Consider the following 24,103-nt stretch of genomic DNA (forward strand, 5'->3'; position numbering starts at 1 on the left):
AAAATGATGTTATGACGTTACTCTGTGCGTTCACTCGGCGGCTGCTGTGACATTTGTTCACACTGTTAAGAGTAAAGCGCTTCTGCAGAATAAAACTAGTAACCGAGGGTAATGCAGATATGACGCCATTGAAAGGCAATGCCCTCACATGTCCCGGTTCATTGGTTAAAATAGACATTTTTATAATGATTTACAGATAGTTGGAAACATTTGAGATATTGTATGTACTCAATTGAACAAAATATATTACACTGGCCTAGTGGTTTTTAGATATTTTGCTGAAAAAATGTTTCAAATATTTCCATATCGATACCTATTCAAATATTTCCACTTTTGACAACACTATTAGAAAGTGTCTACACGGGACGCAAGCTGCTCGATGTGACAAAAGACCCCATCATAATCAGTGATGTTATCTACACTGGATCTACAAATCCCAGACAGTAAACTGATGCGTCGTTCTATTTATGACGTACTTCAAGCACTCGTGATACTCATAGGAAGGACAAAATAGATTATGCAACGGTCACTTTGTCGCCTCCGGTGTAGACACGGTGTTTCACTTGACATTTCTGACCCCCACACTTCTGAAATGATGGCTTCGCCCTGGACTGTATGTAACAGTAACACTGTAGTGTAAAGTCTGTCCAGATTCGATTCTCAGTAAACTCACGCTTCCCTCTGTCCCTGTCACAGGCCATTCTTCTATAGAGCTACATATCCTCATTAACAAACAAAGATGATGTATCCATTTTAAACTGGAGAACTTCACCGCTTAAGAAGACATGGGACTTGGACAGTCTAGCAGGACATCCGTCAGTGATGACCCAGCGGAGGGTAAGTGTGTTCTTGGACATAAAACAAGTCAAAACTCAAAATGTATATTTTTATTTATTACTACTGTTAGGATAGTATTTAAACATGCTGTGGGTAAATACAAATATGAAATTAAAAATTAAGTGAATGTTAAAATAGTTTGTGTAAATAAGCATTTATTAGGTGGAAATAAAATCGACCAATGGGGTTGGGAGTTTAGGGCAGGACTATCTTTTTGACCAGCCAGTGGCAGACATGAGGGGTGATATGCCAAAAATGCAATCCTGTCTTCAATTTTCACCCCATTGTTGTTTCAAAACAGTATGACCTCCATTGAGCACAAACAGAGAAACTTGAGCTGCTCTTTTCCATGCAAATGAAGGTAAACAAAGACCAGGGACTGTCAACCTCTAAAAAGAACATAAAGCACTGTAAGACTTTATTTTAAGTGTACATGTACATTACATGAAATTACTATAACGCTAAATCATAACTAACCCTAAGCCTAAACTCTAACTCTATAGTAAGTACATGTAGTTAATTCATATTACTCAGTATTGTGTAATTACTTAGTAATCATCATAACTTCATCATCATTTAAAGGGAATTTGTTATATACTGTAATGATATACTAAGTGTACTGAGTAATATTAAGTAATTAAGACTAAACCAGAATTAGACCTTAGTTCAATTAGAGCTTTTAAGTAACTTTTATAAATGTGCCTTAGAAAAAACATTACTGCTGTGGAGACAAAACAATGGCTGGACAAAACAATCAATGTAAATCTTCATTTTAAAACAGAATTTCTCCAGAGTAAACCCATTCAACAGGATCGGAAGCTGCTAAGTGCTGAAAGTCATTTATTGAGGTTCTCATTTTTTTCATGATTCTCTCATGATTTTTCAAGGTAAAATAGCCCATTTTACAAGGCAATCATGTATTTGGGTATACAGCAGTGCGCAGAATGACTCAGTAGAGAAAATAACTATTAAACAAAAAATGCACATATCCTGAAGGACATTTAAGTGGTGCATGTCAATGGGAAAATAACCTACACAATGTGAGAGTGTTGTGGGTGTAAAAAAAGAGCCCATCTGAAAGTTTCTATGGCTTTACAGATAGGCAGCAAAAGAAAACATATATATATGTTAGTTCTTGTCTTAGATGCCATGATATATTTCTTTGTAGTTTCCCCCTTGATTAGTCCCAGGTGTGTCTTGCTACCTTGTTATCTTGCCTAAGCTTGCTTCCCGATATGTATATATAGCCCTTGTGTTTTTCTTGTTCTTGGTCAGTGGATCTATCATTTTGGGACTGAGCAGGCGAGAATCTAAGTGCGAGGAGTATGTTTAATAAACAAACAGAAGTACATTAAAAAAAAAAAAAAACAGAGAAACACTGGGAACCAAGCACACGAGAAATGACACCATCGACATCGACTGACAAAGCACAAGTGAAACAAAAGGGCTATATACACATGGGAAAACAAGCTCAATAAGTCAAAGACACACCTGGGTAGACTAATCAAGGGAAAAAACTACAAAGAATGTTACTTGCATAACCCATGTTTCTCTGAATAGGGAACGAGGCGCTGCATAGCAATGCAAAGGGAACACCCTTGATCAAAAACCTTAAAATATAGCCGTTTAGTAGAAGGTGCACAAGCATCATCAATGTTTTTAGCGGGAAGACCAGAAGCTAAGAAGCTATTAGTGACCGCCTCAATTGGCCTCAACCCCCATCCTCCATATCTCGGATTGAGGATGTCAAACAGTGCCCTTCCACCAAGGAGCTCGGCTCCAAAAAACATGCCAGAAGTGGGCTACCAACAGGAGGTACAGTAAATTCCGCACTCCCTTACTCTGCAAAGCACTGCTTGGATTTCCTTTACCGGAGGGAATGCTTATAGCCTCAAATCCGGCCATGGATGAACAAAGGCATCTATTTCCAGAGGTGTCGGATGAGACAGGGTGAACCATAAAGGGCACTGAGTCAAGTCTTGGAACATAACGAGGTCTGTCTCCGCCTCGCCAAAAAGGCTCCAAATCTGAGCTACTGTTTGGCGGTGCAGCATCGACTCCCTGAACTGAGTGAGGTCAGGAAGGATATTTGCTTTCAGTGAAAGGAACCTGTCTTGAACCCATAGGAGGAGGTGACCTGCATGTCCTGATAATAGCATGACAGTGCCTTAAGGAAGTGATCCAGTGTCAGAGAGACGGCTCGCAACTCTAGGCAGTTTATCTGCTACGAGAGAAGCTTGCCCATCCAAACATCGCATTGCCCTCGAAGCACCCCTACCAGTCAGTGAGGCGTCCATTGTGATAACCTTACGGTGACGGACCACAACCATCTTGACCCCTTGAAGCAAAAAGAGAGGGTCTTACCAGTTCCAGAGAGCATGAAGGCAACTGCACAATACTCTCAGGAAGCAAAAGTCTGGCCAAGAAGGGCGAATGCCCCTGAGTTTCATCCACCACAGCAATGGCCTCATATGAAGCAGACCATAAGGAAGCACAGGAGAGGCTGCTGCCATGAGCCCCAGAGGTCAGCAGTATGTACCTACTGCAATGTCATGTCCAAGCCTGGAATGGGCCAAGTATGCACAGAGACTGGAATCTCAAACAGGGGCCAAGTGGACCTAGCCTGACAAGCCAGTCCCACATCAAGATGTTTGGTCTGGAAACTCACCATTGACAGCTCAATCCGAGGGGCGGGATAAACGGTCGTCTCTCAAACTCCCTCTGCACGCGATAGGATAGCGCTACAACGAACCAGAGCAACAAGGGTGAAACAGAGCTTGTTGATAGATTAAACATTCGCCGTATCCGGTCGGCAAAACTCCGAACACTCCCTCAGGTAAAGGAATCTTTCCTTTTTAAGAATGACTTCAGTGCCGTTCTATGTTCTTGTCTCAGAGAAAAGCTTAACTCCAAGTCTTCCAGAGTCGTGGTCAAAGCTGATTCGAAAGACCGCCATTTGCCATTTTCTGTGTTTATTAGAAGCACGCAAACGCAACTCGGCTGTCCTTATGGCCACGCCCACCGACTCTATACACGATGTGTTTGGCCCGACAAGAGTTTGGCGTTTACAGCTCAGAAGGGTATTGAGAGTTGCTAGACGACACTCGCAGATTAGCAGATTAGATTTGCTGCTGCTAGGGTGCGTCTAGATTTCTAGGTTAAAATGGTCCTCCATTGAGAGCCAAAGCTGCATCCATACACTCGAACAACATCCGCAGAGCCAAAGCCAGACCAAGTGGAAGGACCCAATATTGGTATGCCTTTCTCCCAAAGGTGAACCTTAGGAACCTCCTATGCCGTGGAATAACTTGAATGTGGAAAAAGGTGTCCTTTAGGTCCACATTAACATGTCCTATGTTATAATCTGCACCAGGATAGTTTTTTACACCAGCATCTAGAATTTTCCTTTTGTAGAGGAAAATTCAGACGACATGTAGGTCCAATATGGGATCATATTGAGAACCCAGCCCGACACACCTGGCAGAATCCTCCACGCTGCCAGGGGGTAAAAAAAGGGTTGCTTAGGAATAGGCACTGACTGGTGCCCAGCCGTCAGACTTTCTCTGTGACTGCAAGCGAAAGGGGGTAGGCACAAAGACCATGAGGGGTAATAAGGAGGTTTTTCTCATTTTGGGTTCTGGCGTAGAGGCTGGAGCATCCAACAAGGGGAGAGAGCCAGTTGCTTCTCCTGTCGTAGGTGAAGCAGCTCGAGCGAGAAGAGGTATTGAAAGGAGATAACCTGAAGCGTCTTCGTCCTTCAATACAGGAAGATGGTGTTGGTAACCTAACTCTGTTTCCCGAAGTGTGCATGCCGGCGGGTATAACAGATTTAGCTTCAGAGAGCATCTGAAGGGGGAACAGATACGCTTCAATGGTCCATCCCTCCCTCCTGAGATGGGGAAGCTCTCTTATTCCTGACCTGAAGATCAGGAACAACTCAGCGATATTGCATGGGACGGACGCAAGCTTCCCATACCGTGGGAGGTGGGGGATGTCTCGGCTTGTCTCCTTCTTGTGTGCGAGGCAGTCCCTGGGCTCGCATAAGTGGGAGGTTCACGAGCCCGCCGAGGTATGAAGCAGTGCAGAATTTATCGACCACTTAGCTGACCACTTCTTCAAATAAACCTGTCTGGGATAGGTACTGACTCAGTGAGATTCAACCAATTATGGCATTCAACATCCACCAAACCCTTTTGGATGTCCACTTGGCAGGCCTGAAAAATGGCCATGGTATGAAGCGCCATACCTGCCTGGCCGAACGCCATGTAGGATTTTCCCACGAGGATGGAAATGGCCCTACAGGGCTTAGAATGAATGAATGATCTCGTAATTAAGATTTTCACCGCTTACACCCATTTCGCCCAGCATGTGAATGCATTATCTTGCTTTCTTTTGGCTTATTGAAGTCCGCATGTGTGAAATGTGACAGCAACGCGTCCTTCCTTTGGATTTTAGCGCATCCAGGCAGAACAAGCGTTTTGCAGCAAGGGAGGAGGAAATATATCGCAACTCAGACTCTTTCTTGACTCAAAAATGATAAAAGTGCTCTCTCATAAGAAGTGGTATAGTCAATGGGCTGCATCTGTAACTGCATGAGAGGAGATAATATATGAGTCATGTTGCAATACTCTACTTCGGTTTTTAACCCTTTATTTAACATCACAATGACATAACAAATGAAATACTTGGAGACAGATATGCAAATTACTAAATGTGGCGTTGTGGGGTTATTTGTTTGCATGTCAATCCGGACAACAGGTTATTTCAAAAGGCTGATTTTTGTGAGTTATCAGCCCTGGTGTTCATGTAAACATGCTTAGTTATGCTAGTCTAAGACTAAAATGCATGTTTAAGCTGTTTTAACTCAAAGCAACTTGCGCTGATATATCATAAAATATGTCACTGGCATTGTTTTGTCTCAAAATGCACACCATTAATGTTTTTTTCTAAGGCATTTTTATAAAAGATACTTAACTGTCCTGATTGAACTAAGGCCTAATTCTAAGCCCTGTCTGTGGAACCGGGCCATAGTAGTTTTTTTAAACAACATACATTTGTTTAAAAATGAGATTTGACTGCTAAATGTTAATATAAACATACACAAATATTGTGGTTGCTTCTCTATAGGTGGAGTTTATATTTTTTGTACATGGCTTTAACTTAGAAAACAACAAATATAAAATACAATATACATTCATAATTATATTTGACTAAAATATGATTAAAAATCCACCACATCCCACTGTGTAGCGCATAGTGAATGGGTGAACGTGTCAGCAGTTTTGGACAGAATATACTGTTTAGTATTCATGATGACCAGAGGTTTGTATAATAGTGATATCACTCCTGTATCTTGATATTATTGTTATCTAACAGAAGCTGGTTTAAACTGCTAGGCCATTTTAAAGTATGCCATGTGAAAATCAGATTGCTTAGAAATGTAATTGCACAAGATACATGATTTGAGGTAACCTTCATGTCCTTAGCAAGCACTACTAATTTGGAAATTGCTCTTCACTTTGTGGTAAGAATTTCCTCTTAAAGATGGGGCATTTATTATTTAGGACAAGCTTATGACCCCTCTGGAAGTCACTGTGAAAAAGGGTGTCAGCGTTCTCTAAGTGGCTGTCCTAGATCGTTTGCCCACACTCAATAGTTTATCACTCAACGGCTCTCGAGATATGGGACAAAACATGTCCCTCAAATTTACCTTACTTTTTAAAAGTAGTATTACATTTAAACTTTGAAGTTTTTCACCATTGTAGCATTTCATTCGATTTTTTATTTTTTATTTATTAAAACTATGACATTTATAATCACAAAACGTCTTTTCCTCAGACCATAATTTATATATAATTCTGTTGTAATATATATTGTATCATATTTGTGTTCCTGTCAGATACTGATCAGCCAAAGCACCTGCCCAATATTGTTTAGGTGCCAAAGCAGCTCTGAGACCTCTGTGGTGTCTGGCACCTAGACATTAGGCACAGCAGATCCTTTAAAGTCCCCTTGAAATCAAAATGGAATTTTTTGGCTTTTAATATAAATAGGTTAGCCTTAAGTGTTTTTTCAAGCAGCTGGCTGGTGTATTCAATTGTATTCAAACTATCTATGGAATGAGATATTAGTAACACTTCCGCAGATATTCCATATCATAAAAAAGCAAAGAGTCTCAACTAAAAAAATGCTGCGCTGTCAGAATGCTCTCTAACGGCCATAGTGAGGCAATTTCAGCTGGATAAAAACGCTTTGGTAAATGCAGCTTTACTGTAATCTATAAGCTATTGTGCTCAAAAACAATGACAAAATTCACATTTAGAAAATAAGCCTTCAAAACTTACTCTCTTCAGCCAATATGGATCAATGATTTTGATGACATCACTCTGCACTTGAGCTTCATCAGATATTCTGTCCAATCAAATGCTCTCTAGAATCTGAAGCCGCGCCCCCTACAATATAAACAGACGCTGAAGCTACGGCTGAAATCAGACGCTTGTTCACATTTTCTGGTGAATGACACATAGTGCACTATATAGGGAATAGGGAACGATCAGAAAATGCACTATATAGGGGATAGGGACCGATCAGACAGTGCACTATATAGGGGATAGGGAACGTTCAGACAGTGCACTATATAGGGAATAGGGAACGATCAGAAAATGCACTATATAGGGGATAGGAACCGATCAGACAGTGCACTATAAAGGGGATAGGGAATGATCAGACAGTGCACTATATAGGGAATAGGGAACGATCAGAAAATGCACTATATAGGGGATAGGGACCGATCAGACAGTGCACTATATAGGGGATAGGGAACGATCAGACAGTGCACTATATAGGGGATAGGGACCGATCAGACAGTGCACTATATAGGGGATAGGGAATGACCAGACATTGCACTATATAGAGGATAGGGAACGATCAGACAGTGCACTATATAGGGGATAGGGAACGATCAGACAGTGCACTATATAGGGGATAGGGAACGACCAGACAGTGCACTATATAGGGGATAGGGAACGATCAGACAGTGCACTATATAGGGTATAGGGAACGATCAGAAAATGCACTATATAGGGGATAGGGAACGATCAGACAGTGCACTATATAAGGGATAGGGAACGATCAGACAGTGCACTATATAGGGGATAGGGACCGATCAGACAGTGCACTATATAGGGGATAGGGACCGACCAGACATTGCACTATATAGGGGATAGGGAACGATCAGACAGTGCACTATAGGGGATAGAGAACGATCAGACAGTGCACTATATAGGGGATAGAGAACGATCAGACAGTGCACTATATAGGGGATAGAGAACGATCAGACAGTGCACTATATAGGGGATAGAGAACGATCAGACAGTGCACTATATAGGGGATAGAGAACGATCAGACAGTGCACTATTTAGGGGATAGAGAACGATCAGAAATTGCACTATATAGAGGATAGGAAACGGTCAGACAGTGCACTATATAGGGGATAGGGAACGATCAGACATTGCACTATATAGGGCATAGGGAATGATCAGACAGTGCACTATATAGGGGATAGAGAACGATCAGACAGTGCACTATATAGGGGATAGAGAACGAATAGACATTGCACTATATAGGGGATAGAGAACGATCAGACATTGCACTGCATAGGGGATAGAGAACGATCAGACATTGCACTATATAGGGGATAGGGAACGATCAGACATTGCACTATATAGGGGATAGGGAACGATCGGACAATGCACTATATAGGGGATAGGGAACGATCAGACATTGCACTATATAGGGGATAGGGAACGATCAGACAGTGCACTATATAGGGGATAGGGAACGATCAGACATTGCACTATATAGGGGATAGGGAACGATCATACAGTGCACTATATAGGGGATAGGGAACGATCAGACATTGCACTATATAGGGGATAGAGAACGATCAGACATTGCACTATATAAGGGATAGGGAACGATCAGACAGTGCACTATATAGGGGATAGGGAACAATCAGACATTGCACTGCATAGGGGATAGAGAACGATCAGACATTGCACTATATAGGGGATAGGGAACGATCAGACAGTGCACTATATAGGGGATAGGGAACGATCAGACAGTGCACTATATAGGGGATAGAGAACGATCAGACTGCACTATATAGGGGATAGAGAACGATCAGACAATGAACTATATAGGGGATAGGGAACAATCAGACATTGCACTATATAGGGGATAGGGAACGATCAGACATTGCACTATATAGGGGATAGGGAACGATCGGACAATGCACTATATAGGGGATAGGGAACGATCAGACATTGCACTATATAGGGGATAGGAAACGATCAGACAGTGCACTATATAGGGGATAGGGAACGATCAGACAGTGCACTATATAGGGGATAGGGAACGTTCAGACAGTGCACTATATAGGGGATAGAGGACGATCAGACTGCACTATATAGGGGATAGAGAACGATCAGACAATGCACTATATAGGGGATAGGGAAAGATCAGACAATGCACTATATAGGGGATAGGGAACAATCAGACAGTGCACTATATAGGCGATAGGGAACGGTCAGACAGTGCACTCTATAGGGGATAGGGAACGATCAGACAGTGCACTATATAGGGGATAGAGAACGATCAGACAATGCACTATATAGGGGATAGAGAACGATCAGACTGCACTATATAGGGGATAGAGAACGATCAGACAATGCACTATATAGGGGATAGGGAACGATCAGACATTGCACTATATAGGGGATAGGGAACGATCAGACATTGCACTATATAGGGGATAGGGAACGATCGGACAATGCACTATATAGGGGATAGGGAACGATCAGACATTGCACTATATAGGGGATAGGGAACGATCAGACAGTGCACTATATAGGGGATAGGGAACGATCAGACAGTGCACTATATAGGGGATAGGGAATGATCAGACAGTGCACTATATAGGGGATAGAGAACGATCAGACATTGCACTATATAGGGGATAGAGAACGATCAGACAGTGCACTATATAGGGGATAGAGAACGATAAGACATTGCACTATATAGGTGATAGGGAACGATCAGACAGTGCACTATATAGGGGATAGGGAATTATCAGACAGTGCACTATATAGGGGATAGAGGAAGATCAGACATTGCACTATGTAGGGGATAGGGAACGATCAGACAGTGCACTATATAGGGGATAGGGATTTATCAAACAGTGCACTATATAGGGGATAGGGAACGATCAGACAGTGCACTATATAGGGGATAGGGAACGATCAGACAGTGCACTATATAGGGGATAGGGAACGATCAGACATTGCACTATATAGGGGATAGGGAACAATCAGACAGTGCACTATATAGGGGATAGGGAACGATCAGACATTGCACTATATAGGGGATAGGGAACAATCAGACAGTGCACTATAGGGGATAGGGAACGATCAGACATTGCACTATATAGGGGATAGGGAACAATCAGACAGTGCATTATATAGGGGATAGGGAACGATCAGACAGTGCACTATATAGAGGATAGGGAACGATCAGACATTGCACTATATAGGGGATAGGGAACGATCATACAGTGCACTATATAGGGGATAGGGAACGAACAGACATTGCACTATATAGGGGATAGAGAACGATCAGACATTGCACTATATAAGGGATAGGGAACGATCAGACAGTGCACTATATAGGGGATAGGGAACAATCAGACATTGCACTGCATAGGGGATAGAGAACGATCAGACATTGCACTATATAGGGAATAGGGAACGATCAGACAGTGCACTATATAGGGGATAGGGAACGATCAGACAGTGCACTATATAGGGGATAGAGAACGATCAGACTGCACTATATAGGGGATAGAGAACGATCAGACAATGCACTATATAGGGGATAGGGAACGATCAGACATTGCACTATATAGGGGATAGGGAACGATCAGACATTGCACTATATAGGGGATAGGGAACGATCGGACAATGCACTATATAGGGGATAGGGAACGATCAGACATTGCACTATATAGGGGATAGGGAACGATCAGACAGTGCACTATATAGGGGATAGGGAACGATCAGACAGTGCACTATATAGGGGATAGGGAACGTTCAGACAGTGCACTATATAGGGGATAGAGAACGATCTGACTGCACTATATAGGGGATAGAGAACGATCAGACAATGCACTATAGGGGATAGGGAACGATCAGACACTGCACTATATAAGGGATAGGGAACGATCAGACAGTGCACTATATAGGGGATAGAGAACGATCAGACAGTGCACTATATAGGCGATAGGGAATGGTCAGACAGTGCACTCTATAGGGGATAGGGAACGATCAGACAGTGCACTATATAGGGGATAGAGAACGATCAGACAATGCACTATATAGGGGATAGGGAACGGTCAGACAGTGCACTATATAGGGGATAGAGAACGATCAGACAATGTACTATATAGGGGATAGGGAACGATCAGACAGTGCACTATATAGGGGATAGGGAACGATCAGACAGTGCACTATATAGGGGATAGGGAATGGTCAGACAGTGCACTATATAGGGGATAGAGAACGATCAGACAATGTACTATATAGGGGATAGGGAATGGTCAGACAGTGCACTATATAGGGGATAGAGAACGATCAGACAATGTACTATATAGGGGATAGGGAACGATCAGACAGTGCACTATATAGGGGATAGGGAACGATCAGACAGTGCACTATAAAGGGGATAGAGAACGATCAGGCAGTGCACTATATAGGGGATAGGGAACGATCAGACAGTGCACTATATAGGGGATAGAGACTGTTCAGACAGTGCACTATATAGAGGATAGAGAACGATCAGACAGTGCACTATATAGGGGATAGAGAAGGATCAGACAATGCACTATATAGGGGATAGAGAACGATCAGACAGTGCACTATATAGGGGATAGGGAACGATCAGACAGTGCACTATATAGGGGATAGGGAACGATCAGACAGTGCACTATATAGGGGATAGAGAACGTTCAGACAGTACACTCTATAGGTGATAGAGAACGATCAGACAGTGCACTATATAGGGGATAGAGAACGATCAGACAGTGCAGTATATAGGGGATAGAGAACGATCAGACAGTGCACTATATAGGGGATAGGGAACATTCAGACAGTGCATTCTATAGGTGATAGGGAACGATCAGACTGAGCTCTCAAAGGCTCTGGCCGAGCTGTTATTTAAATGAAACGCTATTGGCTGTCTTAAAAAAGGGGAGGGTCTATTCAATATGTCCCGCCCTGTCTCCCTGTTTTAGTGGAAATTACAGTACGTCAACACATTAAATAATGCTGCATGTTTCAAGGCACTTCAGTGGGACTTTTAAGTACTGCACATTGTGAGTTGTGGTCTATGAATAAGATTTGTTGGCCCAGCACATCTCACAGATGCTCAAACGGACTGCGATCTAGGAATTTGGAGGCCACATGAAGTCTTTGTCATGTTCCTCAAACCATTCCTGAACCATTTGTGCAGTGTGGCAGGGCACGTCATCCTGCTGAAAGAGGCCGCTGCCCTCAGGGAACACCTTTAGCCGTGTGTCCACTGTCGGGCCAAAAGCGAGCGCGCTAGTGCGTGCCAGGGCCAGTCACGTTTCCACTGTCACTTCCAGGGCTTGATTGGGCCCAATCAGGGGTTCCTCGGGCCAAATACCAGGAGGTTTTTTTATCTAAAAAAAGGCAGTTTATCCAAAAAAAAATCCTTTCAGCAATTTAAGCTATACAGTAACTCCTCTGTGTGATCGGACCAGAGAGGTTTTAATGTTATGGCTGATCAGTGTATTTCTAAAAACATTTCTAAAACCCGGTGAACCTTATATTATTTATGGAGTTTAAGTAGCAAGAAATACCAATAGTAACAATAGTCAAGGCCAAGAAAATAATAGTAATAATCATTCAGTTTTGTTTGAACTGGCTTGGTATAAGTGGGCAACTTCTATGATTTACATGCATATTGATTTTACTATACACACACAGGGTTGAGGTCTTCTGAATGAGTACGGATATTCCTTAAAGGGATACTGCAGTTCTCTCAAAAATTCATATAATTTTATTTTACAGTCCTGTTGGGCATGTACATATTATGAACTTATAGTAATGTCAATAACTGGGTAATTGGTATTAACCCAAATCCTAACCCTAAACTTAACCCACTTTAAGTCCATGTGGTTGGGTATGTACACTGTAAACATACTGTACACATTAAATCAGCATAATGTCATACATTAATTCCTCAATGTCTTTATTTCTTCATGCTTTGTGTTGTTGACTCGAGACATTGGAGTAAATTAAAGCATGGGAAAAAAATATAACCTGGCACTAACTGGCTCCTATATTACGGTCTACATGCTTGCTGACCAACAGAATAGTGACCATCAAACTGTAATTGCTGCTGACAGCATATATTAGACTGCCTTGGACTGCAGTTTCAGCTTTGAGTGCAGAGAGAGACGGGACGGGGTTCATTCACTGGTCAGATGATGAGTTCAGCTGCGTTAGATGAGGAGAGAGATTATACTTGAGTCAGACTGCATAACTGTTTAAATCAGATGAGCAACTTCATGAAGAAATTTAAATTTGCTGTCAGCTTGTTTTATTTACAATTCAGCTGAGTAATTGTCCTTGGGGGAGGAAAAAAGGAGATTGAATCGGTTCTGTTCCTCCCATCTGCTACAGTGTTGGCTGAACAAAGTCAGCATACACTTATTGTTAAGCTTTTTGGAGCTTTAAAAAAAGAAAATATAATTTTTTTTAATTACATTTTTCAAATATCGTTTTCTGCATGTTTGTGCTCAGTGTTTCACAGAAGAATTCAATGGACCTTGCAATGCACTAACTCCTACATTTTTGTCTCTCCACAGTCAATTTTGACCACTTTCAGATCTTGAGAGCCATTGGTAAAGGCAGCTTTGGGAAAGTAAGTTTTGCTTTATATTTATTTGAAAACAAACACATCGAAGCTCATGATACTAAGGCCAAAGCGAATCATCAGTGGTTCATTGATTGTGCCTGAAACATTGATAATGCAGATTAAGACTTAATTTGGAGGAATGAATTGACTCAATAAGTGCTCCAGTTGGCCTCGAGACGGTTAATTACTACTATATTGACTCCATAGTATGGCTAACCAACTGTAATTGTCTATTAATGTGCATTATTCAATGTGTTAACTCTCTAGTCTATTTATGGTCATATCAATTCATATCGCCATAGGGAAATTGACAAAAGTGGATTTTCAATGATGGTATATAAATTAGGGGTGTGCGATATTGACAAAAATGATATCAATATTTTCTGGGATTTTATCGATAACGATAATTGGACGATATTTTTTGTGGATTTTTATCTTTATAAAGCCATTTTTTAACCTAATTATATGTATGCATCATCTTTTGTGTCAAATTCTTACATTTATTCAATGTATTAAAGGTGCCCTAGAATGATTTGAAACAATATGTTAAATTATTCTCTGATATCTACATAGAGGGTATGTGGCTTATTTAAGGGCAAAATTTGCCCAGATACAGTTTTACAGGTCCATTTACAACCCTATAAATTGTCCCAGAATGTAATGCTCTGTTTTTGCCTTATTTGGAAGAGTCATTAATATTAATGTTGAGCTCGGCTCTGATTGGCTTATTTCAGCAGCTCACAGCAGTTCAGTGAAGCGGCTCGTGAGTCCTGACCGTCCTGACAGAACACAGACCGACTGAATGACACTTTAAGCAGAACATCTCAAACGGAGATTGATAAAATGCAGCTTACTTGTTTATTGGTGTTTTCAGATCATCCGCGTGCTAGGGAGAGCTTGCGTTCGTGTGGTTGCCAGATTCCAGTCATTTAAATCCCCCAAACAGAGCTTTTCTGTGAAAAGTACACATATACTATCCAGTGTTTTTGCTAAACGTGTCAAATCTGGCAACCATATGCACATGAGCTCTCTCTCGCGCACGGACGATCTGAAAACACCAATAAACAAGTAAGCTGCATTTTATCAATCTCCATTTGAGATGTTACACATTTTACAGTCTACATTTTAGACTTGTCTTTTTTCGTCAACGATATTGCATGTTTATAAAACGTTAGTCACAATGTAGGCTAACGTTACGCAGTGACTGTGATGTACTCTGAAAGCATGCAAAAACATCATAGGAAACACCATACTTCAGTTCTCAAAAATATAAATGTATAACTTATATTTTTACAAAATGAATAGCCTTGTCAAATGACTATCGTTTTAACTTATATGGTGGAAAAGGTGACGTTTGCTAGAAGGATCGAGTGAACGATCTGTAAGCAAAGTATCTACGGTTGTATTTTGTAATACAAAAGAATATTAACCTGTCATTAGACACACTATTTAGTTTTGTATGGTACTTGGTGTTTCCTTTTGTTACTGTACTCGCATCTTGCGTCATCTAGACAATGCGGTCTCTCTAAGAAACTTTCAATTTAATCAGAAATTGTTTAAACAGTCAATAAGTGGATAAATCACTACTTACTGCTTGCAGGAATACAGTTGTAATAGCCACTTTCTTCAGTTTAAGACACTGAGCGAAGCTTTCTTGAAATGGGCCGAACAAACGAACGATCTTGAATTAAATTGTTGCAGCATCCGATTAACAGTTTACAACAAATTAAAAATTGAAATTTCCATTTTGTTCCAATATCGTGCAGCCCTACCTAGCTGTTTAATTTTGGTTCATGGCTTTAGGAAAATTGTAAGGAAATTAATAATTAAATTAAATAATTAACAGCACTGAAAAAGATGACAGGCACTAATGCAGTCTATGGAGTTCAACAGAGTTGTCAAACAGTTTTTCAGCATCCCCATGGATCAGCTTGGATTCCCACTTACTTATTTCCCACTTTTTTCCAGGTATGCATTGTTCAGAAAAAGGACACAAAGAAAATGTATGCCATGAAGTATATGAACAAACTTCAGTGCGTGGAGCGCAATGAGGTGCGCAATGTCTTCAAAGAGCTCCAGATCATGCAGAATCTAGAGCACCCTTTCCTGGTCAATTTCTGGTGAGTTTATCATCAATTCATTAAAGGGTTAGTTCACCCAAAAATGAAATTGATGTCATTAATGACTCCCCCTAATGTCGTTCCACATCTTCAGAACACAGTTTAAGATATTTTATATTTAGTCCGTATTCAAACGGTCATAAATCAGCATATTGATTTATAACCGTTTGAATCATTATTTGAGGTTTGAAAACAAACCCCGAAGAGAAGACAATGCTGAATAAAGTCGTAGTTTTTGTTATTTTTGGACCAAAATGTATTTTCGATGCTTCAAGAGACTCTAATTAACCCACTGATGTCTCATATGGACTACTTTGATGATGTTTTTATTCCCTTTCTGGACATGGACAGTATAGTGTGCATACACTTGCATACGCTCTCAGACTAAATATGAAATATCTTAAACTGTGTTCTGAAGATGAACGGAGGTCTTACGGGTGTGGAACGACATTAGGTCATTAATGACATCAATTTCATTTTTGGGTGAACTAACCCTTTAAGTGATTCATTAGTACTGAAACGGTCCAACAGCAGTTTGATTTACAAAATAACCTTGTAAGGCCGCCCAAATCGTCCCAATGGAGGCTAACGATCGGCGGGTGAAGGTCGCTGCGCGTTCGTCTTTTCAGCGGGGAAAAGGGGATTTTATTTCCAATTCCTCGTTATCTGACTCCATTTAATGATAATTTAGAATTTAGGTTAGAATGCCATTTGGTTATTTGGTCATTCATTTTTAATAGTTTAACTACACATTTAATTATTCCGTTTAACCCTTCGTTGAAATTATACCCAACCTGAATAATTCCAGAGCAAGTCAGAATCAATAAAAGTGTAACAATTTATTTAACAGTCAGGTAAATGTATAAAGCCAATTACATAGTCAATTCAAAGGTAATCCATATATAACATCAAATACTCTGAAGTGAAGAATGAAATGTATACCTGACTTCTGAAAACTACATAATGCTGGCTATCTCGAGACATCCAGCATTACGGGCTGACCGGTTTAAAGTGTCAAGCCCTGAGCTCTTTGCAACATTTCCTTAAATACCCAAAACCAGATACATACCCAGAACCATTTGAAACTCTTTCAAATGGAAACACCAGTTAACAATAGGAATTTGCATTGATCAGGTCCTATAGACTTGATTAGAAGAGAGGCCAAATGGCTGAAAGCCACACCCACCATACACCAAGGAAAGATATCTTTAAACCCTTAAAACATTGATTATCTTTTGGTTAACTTCTGTGGAGTTGAGATATTTGTACCAGTCGCACTGAGACATTTCAAATGATATCAAACACATATAATACTGCATTGTGAGGATTGACATTGTAACAAAGAGATTTCTGGTGCATTTCAGGTGATCTCAAGTTTGTGGGAGCAGTAGTTTGGGGGAAGTTTCATGTGAAAGGAAAGGCATGTAAATTAGAGTCATTCATAGATGATTCACTCAGTGTGATGTCGTCTCGGACAGAGACTCTAACTCTATGAATAAGCTCAGATGCTAATTTCCTTTATTTTCTCAGAGAGTCCTTGTTCTTCATTCAGACATTTCGGCATATACTAGTTTTTTCAGTCTTACAGTTCCACCTCTTGATCCCAATGGGTCAAACTCTGGTGGTCCTATGGGATCACTGTTAGACGTTGGTTAGACGTTGGTTCAATCCTTGAGATGACGAAATTGTCTTAGCAGCTGCAGAGCCCTTTGGAAGGTTCTTTGTTCACCTGCAGGACACCGTCTTACCAGGTGTGTGTAGCTTGAGTTTAAGCTGGTGGGTGAATGTGTTCAGGTGTTCTACCTGTGGTTCAGCACAGCATGTTCATAGAGTCAGTCTCGGACCTTGGTGAATGTTCAGTTAACGTGTCACTTCTTCATGGGGAAGCTTCTGCACCTTCCCGATAATCTGACTCTCCTTGTGTAATCCTCACACCTCCAATGGTGTGGTTCACTGGGTAGATTTCAATGGGTGGAAGGCTTCTCCGTAGTTGACACCTGAAAAGAGTCTTAATGTCCACTTAACGACTGAACACTGATGAACTTAAAGCCATAGAGAAATGCATAAGAACATACAATGCAAGAAAACAAAAATAAAAAACAATGTGGGTTCACGTCAGCAGTGCGATTGGTACACCTTCTCTCAAGTGTTTTTTTAAGGTCATAATTGGTGGGGTGGTATTTAATCACCTAATTCTTCACTATCACTGTGATAAAGTGACAGCGGAATTTAAGTATTCTTGGTCTGGATTACCTAAGGAAATGTAGCAAAAAGTCAGTGCAGTTTATATATTTAAATAGATGATATGCATATAATAATAACATCATCAATAATATTCAATATTCAATCACAATTATGAAGATATACATATATATATAATAACCACTGTGTGTGTTCAGGAATCTTCCAATGCAATTAAGGCAGATCTAAATATGTTTAGTCATACAATAATGGAGATTGTGTATTCCTTGTCACAGTGTGTGTGTGTGTGTGTGTGTGTGTGTGCGTGAGTGTGTGCGTGTGCGTGTGAGTGTGAGTGTGTGTGTGTGTGTGAGAGAGAGAGACTGTGAGAGAGTGAGTGTGTGTGTGTCTGTGTGTGTGTTTGTTTTTGGGAGATGGGTGGAGTCTTATCAATAACAATCTGTGTTGCAAAATTTAGTTCCAGTGCTACACTGGGAGGTCATTTTGTGAAGTGTGAATGGCCCCATCAAGTGTATTCGCACCCATCTCCATCATTCCAGGTTGTTCTGACAATTCCATTGTTTGGCTCTGATGGGGGTGTTAGCCCCATCTTGGAGTCCATCCTACAAGGAATTGCAGTTGTAAACCTGAGACAGAAACAATGCAGAGAATCACAGTTAATTCTGACATTATCAACAGCTTCAGTCAGGTGTGGACTTATTTGAATGGCACTATTATGCCTGTTGCAATTTTCATCCTGGCTGTCACATGAAACAGAGTTTCATCGGCCAGGTCTGAATTGTTGCTGTTGTTTTAGTAAAGTGTGTGACACCTTAAAACTGTTCTTACAGTCGAGCCTTCACAGTCTGCTGTGAGCATTAGAGACCCCAGTTCTGCTGGAGAATTTTTCTGGATTAATCAGAGCTTTTATCGCTCATATTGTCATGAATTCTGATGGGTTGGTTCCCATGGCTTTATTTCCAGTTGCTCTCCTTACAGTCAGATCTGTGGGCAGAAATTGATTCACCTGTTTTGGTGTTGTCTGCTTTGAATTTTGTTTTACGGTGTCGCACACACATTTGATTATTTGAGGTCTCTGTGACCTGTAAAAAAAATTGAGGTACTTCTGTGGTGAAGGGTGAATTGGTTTGCTATTATCAGTGCCACACATATAGCTGTGTTCTTGTAAAGGCAAAAGATAACAGCACAACCCCTCCCTTTTGGCACTGGGAATTAACCCAATGCAACACAAGATTAAAATCCAATTCATTTCTTTTTGCATTACCTCAATATTTCATCTGACTCAATAATGTAAACGTTTTAATTATTTCTAATACTTTACAAATATGAATAAACGTCTGATTATTCTGCTTAACTCTTTACTTTATTGAAATCATTCATTAGGTTCTTAGAGTCACAGGGTCTTCGCACTTTCCAGTATGCGGGCCCATAATCACAAACTTATCAGTCTTGGTCAAGTAGACAGAGGTTAAATCTTTTATATTGAGTTATAGTCAGTAAACTAAGATTCCGATAACATGAGTATTCACAAACTCGTCAGTCTTGGTCGTCAGTAGAGGCCATACGACTGATATCTTGGACGCCCGTGCTACACGTTGATCATTCCAAGATATTTTTGTTCAGTCCCCTTGGGTTTGAATTCTCGTAATTAATGCAAACTGCTTTCAATCAGAGGCCCATGACCATCACCACAGATTCAAGTGACCAACTTACTGTCTCTAATGGTGACTTTCTATAATCATGCCGTGGTTTTCCACGTCTACGTAATTTAGAGCAATATTACAACAATCAGGAATTAGGGTTGCCCTATTTAGATTGGTCTAACAATTTGTTATTGTTCTAAACGGAAGACGTCTTTAGTCTTTCAACCCGCAGTCCAAGTCTACGTATCTGAACGCCAATGTGTTAGTCGGAGCTCTAAAACATCAGCCTGGTGTGCTTTAATGCTCCACCGAAAAACTGTGTTTTAGTCCGTGTTACTAACCTGAGCGTAGTCTTGTGGTGTCATGGATGTACATGATCCACTGAGTCATTAACACAACATACGTTATAGCATTTTCATGGTTAATGCAATTGAATAACACTGTAGCCACATGGCAATCCTATGCTCCACCTGGGAGACAAACAAATTCAACAAAGAACCACATTTATTCAGTTTTTCTCAAGATACATGGTCTAGAATGCATATAGCATCTACAACCTTTATCCTAAGTGTTTCATACACTTACAGTAAAGCAATCTTGTGTTTTAAAGAATAAACTTAAATAGCCTAGGTGTTTTTATTAACACAAACAACTATCGTGTGTTCAATGCGCACGTGTTTAGTACAATTACAAATTTGAAAATGCATACGAACTAATACCAAGCGTTAGGCGGAACTCTAAAATCTCAGTCGGCGTGCCTCAAAGCTCCACCCAAAAACTGAACTCCAGTCCGTTACTAACCTGACAGATTTGCGGTAACAATACATCCTAATGCACTAAAATCAATAATTTCAGAGTAAATCAAAATTAAATCGAACGCAACAACATATTTGTCAAAGTGTCTTAAAGATAATGATTTTGATTCGGCCCTGCAGTCACAACTGGCTGGCATGTACATTGATTGCACGACAACAGTCAGGCTTAAGTTCAATGAGCGACTCTGTTGCTGTTAACATCCAATGAACTAGCAGCACATGCTGAGTGCAGTCAAATTCCTGCTCGAATTCTGTTTTGAGTGAGGTTTCGGATTTTATTTTCATGCCAATACATTTGAATATGAAAGACTGGTTCAAGACTGATGCAAGCACATTCGTTGTATCTCTTTTTAGATTTCAAATGCCTATTTGCTTGATTTAGTCTATTTACAGACTAATCTGCTTGGCAGCACAGTGGCAATTTTAACTGAATTTACAAAATGTGATAGATTTAGGTGTTACTTATTTGGCTAAACGCTCCCATTGAACATAGAAAGTCTTTGTTCTCCGAGTGGGCGTGGTACGCCCCGTGGGCTCGCTGAGCCACTCAGAAACATCATGAGGTTTCTTAACAAAAATACAGTAACAACATCACTATCATTCTGTGTATCAATCTTAGATTTGAATCGTACCACCTCTTAATCATTTGTAGCCACGAGTAATTTAGCTGTGTAGCAATAATAGCTGTAGCCAATTTTGATCAAACAAAAAGTTCTCTTCATTTTTACATGTTGCATATGCATCAGCCTGTTTTTCCCAACTTTGTTTTTCATAAACAAATGCATCAACGTGCGTATCTATCAAATCACAAATGCCTTCCAATTGTTTACAAACTTAGATTTTTAATTCTATTGTTTGCTCGTTCTCATCGTGTGTTGCTAGTTTGTTGCAGCTAATAAAACAACGGAGAAAGCATTTAGCTGATTTTAAAAACGCTCTAGTTTACAAATGTTTATTGAGTCTCAGGAAATAGTTTGGAAGATGTTTTTCCAATTTAGGTTTAGTTGTTGTAGGTCTACGCCGACAAAGAAATATTTTAAAATCCATAACATGAGTTTTAATTCCTCTACTGCGCTGTCGCTATCATGTCCCTGATATGTGATTGTATCTAAATTCTTAAACCCCACCGGATTGCGGTTCCGGTCTAACATTGGGTATTCCGACCCATTCTATTAATGTGTCTATATGGGATGCGTCTGTTTTTCCCTAAACATTTCTAAAAAGGCAAAAAGAATTTTACTTACCAGAACAGCTGAAGAAAGAGAAGCTCAAACCTCTTGTTGATTTTAAAATCGAAACTTTGCTGAAAAGACGTTGCTCGTAATAGAGTTGCAACATCACGTCGGGGACACCATTTTGTAAGGCTGCCCAAATCGTCCCAATGGAGGCTAACGATCGGCGGGTGAAGGTCGCTGCGCGTTCGTCTTTTCAGCGGGGAAAAGGGGATTTTATTTCCAATTCCTCGTTATCTGACTCCATTTAATGATAATTTAGAATTTAGGTTAGAATGCCATTTGGTTATTTGGTCATTCATTTTTAATAGTTTAACTACACATTTAATTATTCCGTTTAACCCTTCGTTGAAATTATACCCAACCTGAATAATTCCAGAGCAAGTCAGAATCAATAAAAGTGTAACAATTTATTTAACAGTCAGGTAAATGTATAAAGCCAATTACATAGTCAATTCAAAGGTAATCCATATATAACATCAAATACTCTGAAGTGAAGAATGAAATGTATACCTGACTTCTGAAAACTACATAATGCTGGCTATCTCGAGACATCCAGCATTACGGGCTGACCGGTTTAAAGTGTCAAGCCCTGAGCTCTTTGCAACATTTCCTTAAATACCCAAAACCAGATACATACCCAGAACCATTTGAAACTCTTTCAAATGGAAACACCAGTTAACAATAGGAATTTGCATTGATCAGGTCCTATAGACTTGATTAGAAGAGAGGCCAAATGGCTGAAAGCCACACCCACCATACACCAAGGAAAGATATCTTTAAACCCTTAAAACATTGATTATCTTTTGGTTAACTTCTGTGGAGTTGAGATATTTGTACCAGTCGCACTGAGACATTTCAAATGATATCAAACACATATAATACTGCATTGTGAGGATTGACATTGTAACAAAGAGATTTCTGGTGCATTTCAGGTGATCTCAAGTTTGTGGGAGCAGTAGTTTGGGGGAAGTTTCATGTGAAAGGAAAGGCATGTAAATTAGAGTCATTCATAGATGATTCACTCAGTGTGATGTCGTCTCGGACAGAGACTCTAACTCTATGAATAAGCTCAGATGCTAATTTCCTTTATTTTCTCAGAGAGTCCTTGTTCTTCATTCAGACATTTCGGCATATACTAGTTTTTTCAGTCTTACAACCTTGAATACATTTTTATGGTGTAATGAACTTTTTATGTTTTTTTTTTGGTATAATGTAATGATGCAATGAAAGTGACCTTGGGGTGTTTCAGCTGCGAATAACACCTGAAAGCTACTTAAAACCTACTGAGCTGACTCATGTGTAGTTGGCCACATCTCCTGACTGAAATAAAACTTCATGAGCAGATGACTTCAGACACTATCAAAATGTCACTGGGTATATGAGAGACTTGACTAAGCGGCCATTCAAACAGCATACACACCTAGCACTCTGTTTAACTTGAGAATAGCATGTTGCTAAGTTAACTATTAAAGGGATAGTTCACCCAAAAATGAATATTACCCCATGATTTACTCACCCTCCTAGGTGTATATGACGTTCTTTTTTCAGGCAAATGCAATCGGAGTTATATTAAAAAATGTCCTGGTTAATCCAAGTTTTATAATGGCAGTGAATGGCAGCCCAAAATTTGAAGCTTAAAATCCATTCTAAAAGTGCTCCACACAGCTGCGGGGTTAATAAAGGCCTTATGAAGCGAACTGATAGGTTTGTGTACAGAGAATATCTATATTTAACGTGTTAAAAAAGTAAAATATTCAGCCTCATCCAGACTACCTTCTATATTCAACTTTACGCCTCCCAGCACACACATCTGTGCAACTGTCATTGTACTGTAGCCTACGGCAGCGTTGCATTGTCCCATCTCACCAACAGTTTAATACAGTCCCTGACAAAAGTCTTGTCGCTTGTGTACAAATTGACCTAAAGTGCCGCTGAAATATATTTTTTATCAAGATTTTTTTTTACAAGAAATGGCTCATTTTAATCCCACCAGCTTTTGTGATAATGTTTCAGTGAAAAACTAAACTTTCAAAAAGTATTCTAATATTCACAGCTTGGTAAAGCCCATTGAGTCCATTTTTGCAAAGACATAAGTGTTGTCACCTTGTCATATTAGCTTCACCTGTGACTAATAATGGATCAATTAGGTCTCAAGTGTGTATAAAAAGAACCCCAGTACGCTAGACCTTCACATCAACTGCAACTAGACCTCTACAAACATGCCTAAGATTCACCCTGAGACTAAAGTTTTGATT

The 24,103-nt window shown here is 40.2% G+C and overlaps 1 protein-coding gene across 1 annotated transcript in view; it reads left to right on the forward strand.

The window, feature by feature from the left end:
• Window positions 1-24,103, forward strand: part of stk32a (serine/threonine kinase 32A) — a 156,359-nt gene that overhangs the window by 5,426 nt on the left and 126,830 nt on the right. Inside the window, exons 2-4 of the mRNA XM_067423577.1 lie at window positions 697-837; window positions 13,784-13,839; window positions 15,802-15,953. Coding sequence (XP_067279678.1) covers window positions 786-837; window positions 13,784-13,839; window positions 15,802-15,953 — 260 coding nt within the window. The 5' untranslated portion in view covers window positions 697-785. The remainder of the gene's footprint in view (window positions 1-696; window positions 838-13,783; window positions 13,840-15,801; window positions 15,954-24,103) is intronic.

This window comes from Pseudorasbora parva, chromosome 18 (genome assembly GCF_024679245.1).
Source record: "Pseudorasbora parva isolate DD20220531a chromosome 18, ASM2467924v1, whole genome shotgun sequence".
Lineage (NCBI taxonomy): Eukaryota > Metazoa > Chordata > Actinopteri > Cypriniformes > Gobionidae > Pseudorasbora > Pseudorasbora parva.